Source organism: Grammomys surdaster, unplaced genomic scaffold, assembly GCF_004785775.1.
Source record: "Grammomys surdaster isolate TR1022 unplaced genomic scaffold, NIH_TR_1.0 724, whole genome shotgun sequence".
NCBI classification, from domain to species: domain Eukaryota; kingdom Metazoa; phylum Chordata; class Mammalia; order Rodentia; family Muridae; genus Grammomys; species Grammomys surdaster.
Window position 1 is genome coordinate 1,112,027 of NW_021605143.1, and position 11,760 is coordinate 1,123,786.

The following is an 11,760-nucleotide window of genomic DNA, read 5'->3' on the forward strand; positions in this document are numbered from 1 at the left end:
GCTCCAGGGTCAGCATTATCTAGCCCGGGCTCATCTGAAAATCAGATCTGTTTACCTCTTTCTCTGTGGAGTGCTGGGATAAAAGGTATGAGCCACCATGCCTGGCTATGGTTGTTTTTTTTTACTTACAATTTAGTAAATTCAATCTCTTGGCGATTACTCTTAAGTTATTAAACTATAAAGATGCCAGCCCTGACTTTGCTGTGCAGATCTTTCCCCAACACTCATTCACGGTTGCCTAAAACAAACAACAAACAAAACAAAAACAATAAGCAAGGCGTGGTGTACATGTTTTTAATCCTAGCACTCAGGCTGGGAGGTGTGGATCTCTCAGTTCTGGGTCAGCTAAAGCTACTCAAACATCAACAAAAACCCCCAACACTTTTCCCTGTCTTCTGGGCGAACGCATTAGGGAGAAGGGTGAAGATAAGGGAAGGCAAATATGACACTTTAGGACGGGACACCCGGGAACGAAAGTTCCTCCGGGTATGGAAGCTGGCTACGGAAAGATAGAACCGCTGCTCCGCTTGACTGTCAGGACCGGAGCCTGCGACACGGGTTTACACCGAGGCACTGAGCCCGCCCACCACTCTGGGCGGGAGCCTTCGCATCGATAGCCTATCATCGCTGCGGAGGCAGAGCCAATCTCCTCTTTATTGGTTGGTGGTACGGTGACGTCACGCTATGGCTACAGAGGGCGTTCTGATTGGCGCTGGGGCGGGTTTGCGCTTGGCGTCTGCGCCGAACTTTCGCTGCCCACGTTTCCAGGCGGTCGTGGGGGCTGAGGAGGGCGTGGGGACGACTTCGCAGAACCCTGGGTTTGTTCTGAGGGTCGAGTAGGGGGGGGAAAAAAAGAATCGGTGACCGGAAGTTATCTGACTGACCGGAAGCGAGGCCTGAGGGAAAGTGCGGATGCCCAGAGGGAGGAGCTTTCCACGGAAGGGGGCGGAGGGGACGCTCGGACGCGTGCTGCGCGTGTCTCCGCTTTGAGGCTGAGTGGAGGACGCTGAGCGACCGGTGGGCTTCGGAGAGCCCGAGTCCGGCTGAGCCTCGGCGGGACCCGGCGCCGCACGCCTCCGAGAGCCGAGCGGGAGGGATTGCTGTCACCGGGGCACCTGAGGAGAGTAGCCAGGGTGCAGCCCGTAGGTCAGGCGCGGTGTGCTGCGCGAGGAGCTGGGTTTGTAGCTGACTACTACTGTGCTGTCCCTGCGGGGTAGAGTTACGCTCCACGTCTTTATACAGGCTGGGGCGAAGAAGGAGCCGGGATGGCCTGGGCTCTGAAGCTGCCGCTAGCTGACGAAGTGATCGAGTCGGGGCTGGTGCAGGACTTTGATGCTAGCCTGTCGGGCATTGGCCAGGAACTGGGTGCTGGTGCTTATAGCATGAGGTGAGATACTTCCCCCCCCCCCCCCACCAACCCCATCCCCACCCCCGAAGTTACCTTTTCAATAACAAAGGCTGGATCTTGAAAGGTGGGAGGGCGGCTGTACAGTTTAGAAAATCACCCGCTGCGTGTTGGGCGGACTTTTTTTTACCCCCTTTGCTTTGGAGTAGCGAGTGATATGGGAGAACTGCAAAAAAAAAAAAAAAAAGACTAAGAAGAGTCAACTCTGTAGGGCCCTTGCATCCGGATGGCGGGGGAGACTGTATATGTATGCGTGACTATGTCTGGATTCACGTGAAGAAAGGGCGGGCGAGGGATATCTAAGGAAGTCGAGCAGTTGGGAACTGAGGCTCAAGGTTGACTACTTCCTTGTTGGGAAGAGACGGGAGATCTTGGACAAGAAGTCCACAAGCAGCTTCCTCTTACAACAGACTTGTTTTAAGGTTCTCCTCCAGGGTTTCTGTCTTTGGAAACTTGAGAATGTCTAAAAAGTGGCAAAGGCACGTATACTAGTTCAGAACTGAAATACCAGCATTCGGCAAGTTGGAGAGCAGGAGTTCGAGGCCATATTTGGCTACATAGTAAGGCCAGCATGGGCTACGTGAGATTCTGCCTAAAAAAAAAAAAAATGGCGCCGGTAATGGCGATGGGTGGAGACCACTGCCCCACACTTCCGGAGCAGCTGAAGGAGTTTTCTTCCCCTCAGGAGTCGTAGCTTAGGTAAAGCTGGAATTTTTTAAAATTTTATCTTTTTAGAGACAGGGTTTCACTATGTAGTCCTGGTTGTTCTGGGACTCTGTAGACCAGGTTGGCCTCGAACTCAGAGATCTGCCTGCCTCTGCCTCCCAAGCACCAAGATTGAAGGTGTGCAACACCACAGCACATCTTTTTTTTTTTTTTTTTTTTTTTCTTTTGGCTTTTCGAGACAGGGTTTCTCTGTGTAGCCCTGGCTGTCCTGGAACTCACTCTGTAGACCAGGCTGGCCTCAACTCTCGAACTCAGAAATCTGCCTGCCTCTGCCTCCCAAGTGCTGGGATTAAAGGTGTGCGCCACCACTGCCCTGCACCACAGCCCATCTTAAAGCTGGATTTTTGACTGTGCCACAGAAAAAGAATTCAAGGTAAGTTATTATGAAACAGAGTTGAAGTTTATTAAAAGGTCTTCAACATCCACAGGGACTAAGTCCAAATGAGGTGTGCTCAGGAAAGAAAGACACCTGAGAGCAGGGTTCAGGCTTCTCAAAGGGATCATAGCTATCTTTACAGTAACTATAGTGTTTTTGGTGGCGCCTGAAGTTGTACTTAGCAGAGTTTTTAAGGAACCTTACAACAAGTCGTGGATCGTGCATGGGATTACTCTGAGGTCCCAAAGGTTTCAGAGATTAAGATTCTTTAACTGCAAACAAAAATTTAGCCTTGTTTTTGGGGATTAGCAGAAAATACCTGAGAAAGAAGAAAGGCTGTATTTGAAGGTAACGTAGGCTTGGGTTTTCAACATGGATGCTTACTGTTTTAACATTCTTCTCTATGTAAAAGAATTTTATTTCTTTGTTGATAGTCTTTTTGTTTTTGTTTTTGTTTTTTTGAGACAGGGTTTCTCTGTATAGCCCTGGCTGTCCTGGAACTCACTCTGTGGACCAGTCTGTCCTCGAACTTAGAAATCCGCCTACCTCTGCCTCCCGAGTGCTGGAATTAAAGGCGTGCGCCACCACTGCCCGGCTTTTTTTTTTTTTTTTTTTTGATAGTCTTTCTATGTTGATAGTCTTCACACAAAATACAGTTACTTGTGTTGGAATTCCCTCCCTCCCATTTATATATGTGTGCATACGCGTGCGTGCGTGCGTGCAGGGACAACCTTCAGACTTGGTGGCCAGGGCCTTGAATCATCAGCTAGTTGATTCTTTAGCCACTCTCCTTTTTCCTTCCCATGTTCCCAAAAGTTTTGTTGTCTTTCTCTCCTGTTGTAATTTCCCACTTTGAGACTTTTAAGGCTAAAAATTCTGTTTTCTAGAACTGCTTTGGTGTTGGAGAGTGCAGACCCTACCTGTGCAGGGACCAAAACTTTCAACCTGTCCAGCCTAAGGAGAGCATGAGACAGCTCAAGCTTGAGACAGTTTTGGCAATCTGGAGTAGAGGGTGTCGTTCCTTGGGACATCAGACCACATGCAATATAGCATACATGCCTGTGCACACACACAAGACCTTTCAGGTTTATCTTTTATACAGTCTTTTTTTGGTTTTTCGAGACAGGGTTTCTCTGTGTAGTCTTGGCTGTCCTGGAACTCACTCTGTAGACCAGGCTGGCCTCGAACTCAGAAGTCCTCCTGCCTCTGCCTCCCAAGTGCTGGGATTAAAGGTGTGCGCCACCAGCGGCCGGTGTTTTTTTTTTTTTTTTTAATAGTCAGATGTTTTGTGATGTGTTTAAGCTTGATTTTTGTCCTGTTTTTTTTCTATTTCTAGTTTGAAAAATTCTTAGGACCAAACTACAACCTAAAATCTTTTTGCCGGTGATGGTGGCACATGTCTTTAATCCCAGCACTCAGCAGGGCAAAGGCAAGTGTGTCTCTGTGAGTTTGAAGGTATCCAGGGCTACACACGTAACCCTGTCTCAAAAAAAAAATCTAAAGTAAAACCCCTTTTTAGGTCTGGGGAGATTCCCAGTGGCTCCTGCCTTACAAGTGTGTACTGTACAAGAGCATCTGAGTTTGAATCCCCCAGCAACCCCATGAAAAAGCCAGGAATAGCTGCCCCACACACTCCTTACTACACAGCAGCTGCTCCGTGCACTCTTTACCTCAGGATCCTTGTGGCTCACGGCCTAGCTTGCCTATCTGGAGAAATCATTCAGTGAGAAGACCCTGTCTCAAAGGGTAAGACAGTGATGGAGCAGGATACCCCCATCTCTGCCTTCATGCACACATGCACACATGGGATGGGCTTTCTCATCTAAACACGTTCTCTCTTTAATCATCTTTACCAAAGGTACATCATCTGTAACTTCCTACATCTCTTTTAAAAAATTATGTGCATGGGCAAAGAAGAAAACTTAAATGCAAGATAAAGAAGACCGAACAATCACGAACTTGTGGGTTCTTTTGACCTAGAAAGAAGTTTTTTTTTTTTTTTTAAGATTTATTTTATGAATGTGAGTACACAGTTGCTGTGATCAGATACACCAGAAGAGGGCATCAGACCCCATTACAGATGGTTGTGAGCCACCATGTGGTTGCTGGGAATTGAACTCAGGACCTCTGGAAGAGCAGTCAGTGCTCTTAACCGCTGATCCATCTCTCCAGCCCTAGAAAAAAGTTTTTTTTTTTTTTTTAAAGATTTATTTATTTATTACGTATGAATACACTGTAGCTGTCTTCAGACACACCAGAAGAGGGCATCAGATCTCATTACAGATGGTTGTGAGCCACCATGTGGTTGCTGGGATTTGAACTCAGGACCTCTGGAAGTGCAGTCAGCGCTCTTAACCACTGAGCCATCTCTCCAGCCCCTAGAAAAAAGTTTTAAGGCACGACACTAACAAACTAAATTTGGGGTCTCTTAGTTACTAGAAAACAAATGCAGAGTCCTGTTGGCTATCAAAACTGTCAGGCCTTGGAATATTTAACTTTCAAACCCTGTGAATATGGTTATGTTATCCCTCCCCCTACCAAGGCGCCTAATGATGATGTCACCAGTGATGTCATCGGTCAGCAGTGTTTGAATAGGTAGTCTGGTGTGAGCAGATCCTGTAAGGGATGGACATTAACTGAGAACATGGGCTCATGCTTAGCATGTTTCAAGGTAAGCCTTGCCTGATTCATATGTCTTCCAGTAAACTTTTAGTACTATATAAGTTGTCTGGAGGTAAATTTATATCTGATTTTGTCAGGGTGTTGTTGTTGTTGTTATCTGGGTATCTCAGGTAACCCAGGCTAGCTTCCAACTTGTAGAGCTCAGGATGACCTCAAACTTCTCATTTTGGTTTTTGGTTTTTGTTGTTGTTGTTGTTGTTGGTGGTGGTGGTGGTGGTGGTGGTGGTGGTGGCATTTTTCAAGATAGGGTTTCTTTTTGTAGCCCTGGTTGTTCTGTAGACCAGGCTGGCCTCAAGGTCAGAACTCCACCTGCCTCTGCAGACAGAGTGCCGGGACTATAGGCCTGTGTCACCACACCCAGACTATGTGGTATTAGGGACCAAGCCTAGTGCTTTGTGAATGTTACGCAACCATTCTACCACCTATATCCCAAGTTCCCGGTCAGTGTGTGTGTGTGTGTGTGTGTGTGTGTGTGTGTGTGTGTGTGTGTGCGCGCGCGCGCTCGCGCTCATGTGTATTCGCGTAAGGTGTGTGTGTGGGAGGGGGGTGCTCATACACATGTATGTGGAGGCCAGAGCTTGATATCAGATGGTTTCATCACGGAAATTAGAAGGTGTCAGATCCCCTAGGACTGGAGTTCCAGATGATTGTGAGCTACCACGTGGGAACAGGGAATAAAACTCAGGGCAACCAGTGCTCTTATGCATGGAGCCTTCTCTTCAGCCCAGATGGTTGTTTTTCACTGTGCATGCGCTTCTTAGCTTTGTGAAGTCCCACTTGTCAGTTGTCCTGACTTCTTAGGAGATGTAGTCCTGTCTCCACCTTCATAAGTAGGACGCTGTTTTATTTTATTCTGGCAGTTTAAGGGTTAGAGTTCGATCCAGTTGGAGTTAGTTTTTGTGCAGTGTGATGGATACCTGTCTAACTTCATTCTGCTTGTGAACAACCTGTTCTCCCAACTCCAAGACGATGCTTTCTTTTCTCCACAGATATCTTTGGCCTCGTTGGCAACATGAAGTAGCTGATGTTATGTCTGCTTATGTTTGGGTCTTCAGTTCTGTTCTGTTAGTTTACATGTCTGCTTTGTGTCAGTGCCATACTGGTTTTATTCCTGTGGCCCTCTACTGTATCTTAAGATCTGGAATGGTTATCCTCCCAGCACTGTCCTGTTTGTTCAGGATTGATTGTTTTGGCTGTCTGAGGTCTTCTGGGGTTGCCTGTGAATTTTAGGATAGTCTTTTGCCATTTGTGTAAAGGATGGAGCAGGGGTTTTGACTGGGACCGCATTGCATGTGTACACTGTCATTGTCACAGTGTTGATTCCCAGCCCACAAGCATGGGTGTCCCTCCATCTTCTAGTGTCTTTTTCTCTCAGAGGCTTAAAGTCTTCACTGTCGAGGTCCTGCACTTCCTGGTTAGGTTTATTTCTAGATACTTTATTTTCTTTGGATCTATTGTGAGTGGGAATGTGTCCATGATCTTCTCTGTATATTTATTGTTGGTGTAGAGAAAAGCCATTGATTTGTGCAAGTTGATTCTGTATCCTGCCACATTCCTGAATTTGTGTGTTGTTTCTAGAAGTTTTCTGGTAGACTTTTGGGATCCTGCAGACAGGAATGGGTTGATGACTTGCATTGTTGTTCCAGCTAGTGCTTTTAATGCAGAGCTGAAAAGGAGAGGAATAGTGGGTGTCTGTCCTGTCCTGACTTCCATGGGCGACAGCAGTTGTCAACCTATGGGTCTCAACCCCAATATCAGATACTTACATTATGATTTATAACAGTAGCAAAATTACAGTTATGAAGTAGCAACAAAATAAGCTTATGGCTGGGGGTCAGCACAGCACGAGGAGCTGTAGTAAAGGGTCGCAGTGTTAGGAAGGCTGGGAGTTGCTGGCTAAGTATGCGGTTGGCTGTGGGTGTCTTATACGTCGCTTTTATCGTGTTGTGGCTTGGTTCCTCTAGCCCTGCATTCTAGGGCTTTTATGATCAAGGTGTGCTGGGTTTTATAAAGGATGTTTTCTGCTTCTATTGAGATAATCATGTGATTTTTGTCTTTAGACCATTAATGCAGTTTATTGCATTTATAGATGTGTCTATGTTGAGCCATCCCTGAATTTCAGGGATAAAGCCAACTTGATCATGGTGTATCTTTTTTTTATTTTTAAAATTTTTTTGGCTGTTTTTCTGTATTCTGTTTGGAAGTATATTTTTGAATCTTTGTTCATCAGGGATATTGGCCTGTAGTTTTCTTTGCTGTTGTTGCTGTGTCTGTCTCTGGTGTAGGTATTAGATTGATACAGCAGAAGTCTGGGAATGCTCCTTCTGTTTCTTCATTTATTCTTAATAGCTTACATAGCTACAGCTAGTCTTCCTGGTAGAATTCTGCTGTGAATCCATCTAGCAATGAATGCTTTTTCTTTTTTAGCTAGAGGGGTTTTTTTATTGCTATTTCAATCCCCTCATTGACTTCTGGGTTTCCTTTTGGTGGTCTGAATCTAAAAATCCATTTCTGTGACGTTTTACTGCTTAATTGGGATACAAGCTTTATTTACTTGCTTGTTTGCATGTTTAGCTTTTTGAGACAGGGTTTCTCTGTTATAGTCCTGGCTGTCCTTAGACTCATTCTATAGACCAGGTTGGCTTCAAAATCACAGAGAACTACCTGCCTCTGCCCTGTGAGTGCTGGAATTAAAGGTGTGTGCCACCATGCGTGGCCATAGTGCAAGTTTTTAAAGTACTCCTGCGTGGTATTCTGAGTCTCTTTGATGTCTATTGTAGTGTCTCCCTGTTCATTTCTGACTCTGTTACTTTGAGTCCTCTATACTTTTTTTTTTTTCATTTATTGGGCCAAAGGTCTTTCCCAAAGAAAACAGCCCTAAGATGTATTGATTCTTTAGACTGTTTTCTTTGTTTCTGGTTTTGTTTTGTTTCTTATTGCTGCTTGATTATTTCTTGTCATCAACTGGGTTTGTATTTGTTCTTGTTTTCCTACCTTTTTGAATTGCATCCTTAAGCCATTTATTTATTTGTTCTTTCTGTTTTTCTTTTTTTTTCTTATGGGTGTGGAGTGGGAATTGAGACAGGGTTTCTCTGTGTAGCCTTGGCTGGTCTAGAAGTCCCTCTGTATACCACACTGTCTCAAACTCAGAGATCCACTTGGTGCTGGGATTAAAGACATGCACTATCGCCACCTAGCTGTAAGTTATTTTTTCTTTCTTTCTTTCTTTCTTTCTTTCTTTCTTTCTTTCTTTTTTCTTTTTCTTTCTTTTTTTTTTTTTGGTTTTTTTCGAGACAGGGTTTCTCTGTGTAGCCCTGGCTGTCCTGGAACTCACTCTGTAGACCAGGCTGGCCTCGAACTCAGAAATCCGCCTGCCTCTGCTTCCCAAGTGCTGGGATTAAAGGCTTGTACCACCACTGCCCGGCTATTTTTTTTGTTTTTTGTTTTTTGTAAGTTATTTCTTAAACTACTACGTTTTAGGAATATTTTGTTTTGTTTTGTTTTGTTTAATTAAGATAGCAGGTAAGCCTCTACAGGGTTCTTTGTTCCCAACAAAACAATAGTGGTGATGAATACACAATGGAAGATGCTAAAGTATATGAGCATGTGTGAGTGCACACACACAAACACACAGAGAGAGAGCGGGAGTGAGAGAGAACAGTGTATATTTTAACAAATCTAATGTTATTTATTTAAGGAATTAAAACATATAATTTAATAGTATAGTATAGCGATTCAGTTTATGTTACTTATTAAATATTGATGTGTTTGCTTTTGTAAGACAAGGTTTCCCTATGTAATTCAGGCTGCCCTCAATCTGTAACCTACCCCAAGTCTCTCCTGAGTACTCAGGTTAATGCACAAGCCTCAATGTCTGGCCTATATTATCTTTTGTTTCATTTTGGTGTTAAGTTTTTTTGAGACAAGGTCTTAGGTAGCCTAAGCTAGCTTCCAAAGGCTAGCTTTGAGCTGGTTCTCCTGCTGTGTCTGCAGAGAGTGGGACTGTAGTGTGAGTAACGCCCAGTTTATCTTTTAAAAGAACAAGTTAATGCTATAACCATATTGCCAATAAAATATATTTTTTCCTCTCTAAAGAAACAGTTTTAAAGAGTTTGAACATTATGGCAGGTATCTTTCTCTCTTACTCACTTATTTTGTCTATTAATAGTTTTTCTTCTATAAAATGATCTTGACAGAAAACGTAGAAGAAAAACAGGAATGGAGAGATTATCTGCTTCATATTAATTAGTAATTATATCAGAGTGAGTCTGTGCCATAGGTCTCAGAACATTGTGGGGCTCAGCTTCAGCTCACTCTGGGATGTGTGTGAGTGTGATATGTGTATGGTATGTGTGGTATTGGGTGTGTATGTGCATGCTTTTGTGAGTGTGTATGTGGTATCTGGTGTGTATGTGTATGCATGTGTAAGTGTGGTATCTATATGTGGTATGTGTGTTATCTGGTGTGAGTGTGGTGTGTGTGTATGTGTGTGTGTGCATGCATGTGTGAGTGTAGAGGCTATTCCTGGTTGTCAACTTGACTATATCTGGAATGAACTAGAATCCAGAATTGGAAGGCTCACCTGTGATTCAGATCTTGAGGCTGGGAAACACAAGTTTCTGACCTGGGTCTTGGCGTGGAGATCTTGAGGCATGGTGCCTATGAATCCCAGGAGATCAAGGCAAGGAGATGTCTGAGTTCAAGGTCATCTGGGACAAAGCAAGTCCCAGATCCAGGTGTGGTGGTGCACACCTTTAATCTGGGCCACACCTTCTGCTGGAGGCCTACATAAGGACACTGGAAGAAGGAAGATTCTCTGCCTGCTTGCCTTGTGAGGAGTGACTACAGACTATAAGTCATCAACAAATCCCCTTACTATATAGATACTACCTATAAGTTCTGTGACTCTAGAGAACCCTGACTAACACAGTGGGCATGTATGTAGTATGTATGTATGTAAATATATATTCTGTATTCTTTTTCAGTACTGTTACTTTAAGAAAAGTTTCCTTTTTTATACTTGTAGTTGGCTCTGTGAGATTGTGAAATCTCTGAGGGACTGGTAGGATGGCCCAGTAGGTAAAGGCACTTGCTGCTAACTCTGACCCAAGTTCCATTCCTGGAAACCCCATGACGTGTGGAGAGACCAGACTCCAGAAAGCTGTCCTCCAACCCTTATATGTGCAGTGTGTGTGTAAGTGTAACTCTGGCGTATGTACTGCTTAGAAAAACTTTAGAATCTCTACCTTAAGTGACAGATCTGTGCTTAGTCAGGGTTGAGTGGAATGCCACACGCTATTGAGCCTGAGATCTGGATCTTACCCGCCTAGACACTGAGGTTTGAGGAGGAGTAGTGTAATGTAAGAAATGTAATTACTTACGTTAGTGAGAGTTGAGCTGTTGCTGTGTCAAAATCCAGTTGACCTTGATTCCTGGTGATCGTCACTAATCTTTCAAAGAAGCCAGCACAGATCATGTTTGAGGATGGTGTCACAGTGAAGTCTCCCAGCACCCAACACTTTCTGAATTTGTCTTGTTTTCTACAGTGTTTGTTGTAGCTGGTCTTAAGGTTCTTTTATAGAAATAGTGTCTGGTTTGAATAGTGTCTCCAGGAACAAGAGGTTTTATCCCCGACTGGCATGCCATAGGAGGGGTAGATTTTCTTGTTTCTCAGCCCAAACTGGCTTTGAACTCAAGGTCCTTCACCCTCCTTGGTGCTGGAATTACAGATGTGCGCCATCATACTGGGATTTTTCCACTCTTTTTTTTTTTTTTTTTAAACTTTATATGTATGAGTATTTGTCTGCAAGTATGCATGCATGCATCATGTGTGTGCTGGTACCAGTGGAGGCAAGAAGAGAGGGCGTTGGATCCCCTGGACTGGAGTCATAGGTGGTTGTAAGTCAGCCGCACCACGAGGTACCAAGCAGTGAGTACTTTTAACTTCCGAGTTTTCTCTCCAGCGTCACTTTCTACTCTTAACTGCACCCATTTGGACAGACTACACACAACTATGGGCCTGAGGACAAGGAGAGCACCTTCCATGTCTCCCAGTGTAGTGACAGAGGGCTCTGGTCCCAGCACTTGGAGATGGGGACAAGAGGATCTCTAGTTTAGGTCCAACTTCAGCTGTGAAGGAGATCCTGTCTTTACACACAGCAGACTGTGTCCTGAGAGTGGCACTGTGTACCATCAAAGCCCACATATGTAAATCTCCAATGGTTGTTTTCTCCCATGGGTCTGTGAATCAAGTCAGACCCTCCTGCTGGTGCTATGCTCTGCGAAGCTAATCTCTCTGTTTCTTTTTCACCTAAGCCAGGCATGGCTATGTGCCCACAACTCCAGCTCTGTGTGAGGGTTAGAGACAGGATTGCTGGGGCCTGCTAGCCACCAGCCTAGCTCTGGTTCAGTGTGAAGTCCTATCTCAAGGGAATATGGTCGAGAGTGATAAAGCTGGATCTCTGACCTTTTTCTTGGGCTTATTTGCAGGAAAGTACCCCCCTCTCAGTGCACACATACCTCATACACACACACACACACACACACACACACACACACACACACACACACA

At 44.7% G+C, this 11,760-nt stretch overlaps 1 protein-coding gene across 2 annotated transcripts in view; it reads left to right on the forward strand.

Moving 5' to 3' along the window:
• Positions 1 to 748: 748 nt before the first annotated feature.
• The window catches only part of Tfcp2 (transcription factor CP2), a 37,143-nt gene continuing 26,131 nt past the window's right edge, over positions 749 to 11,760 (forward strand). For both annotated transcript variants that reach the window (XM_028782242.1, XM_028782241.1), the window contains exons 1-2: positions 749 to 818; positions 1,243 to 1,387. In XM_028782242.1, the coding sequence (XP_028638075.1) occupies positions 1,266 to 1,387 (122 nt within the window). In that variant the 5' untranslated portion in view covers positions 749 to 818; positions 1,243 to 1,265. The remainder of the gene's footprint in view (positions 819 to 1,242; positions 1,388 to 11,760) is intronic.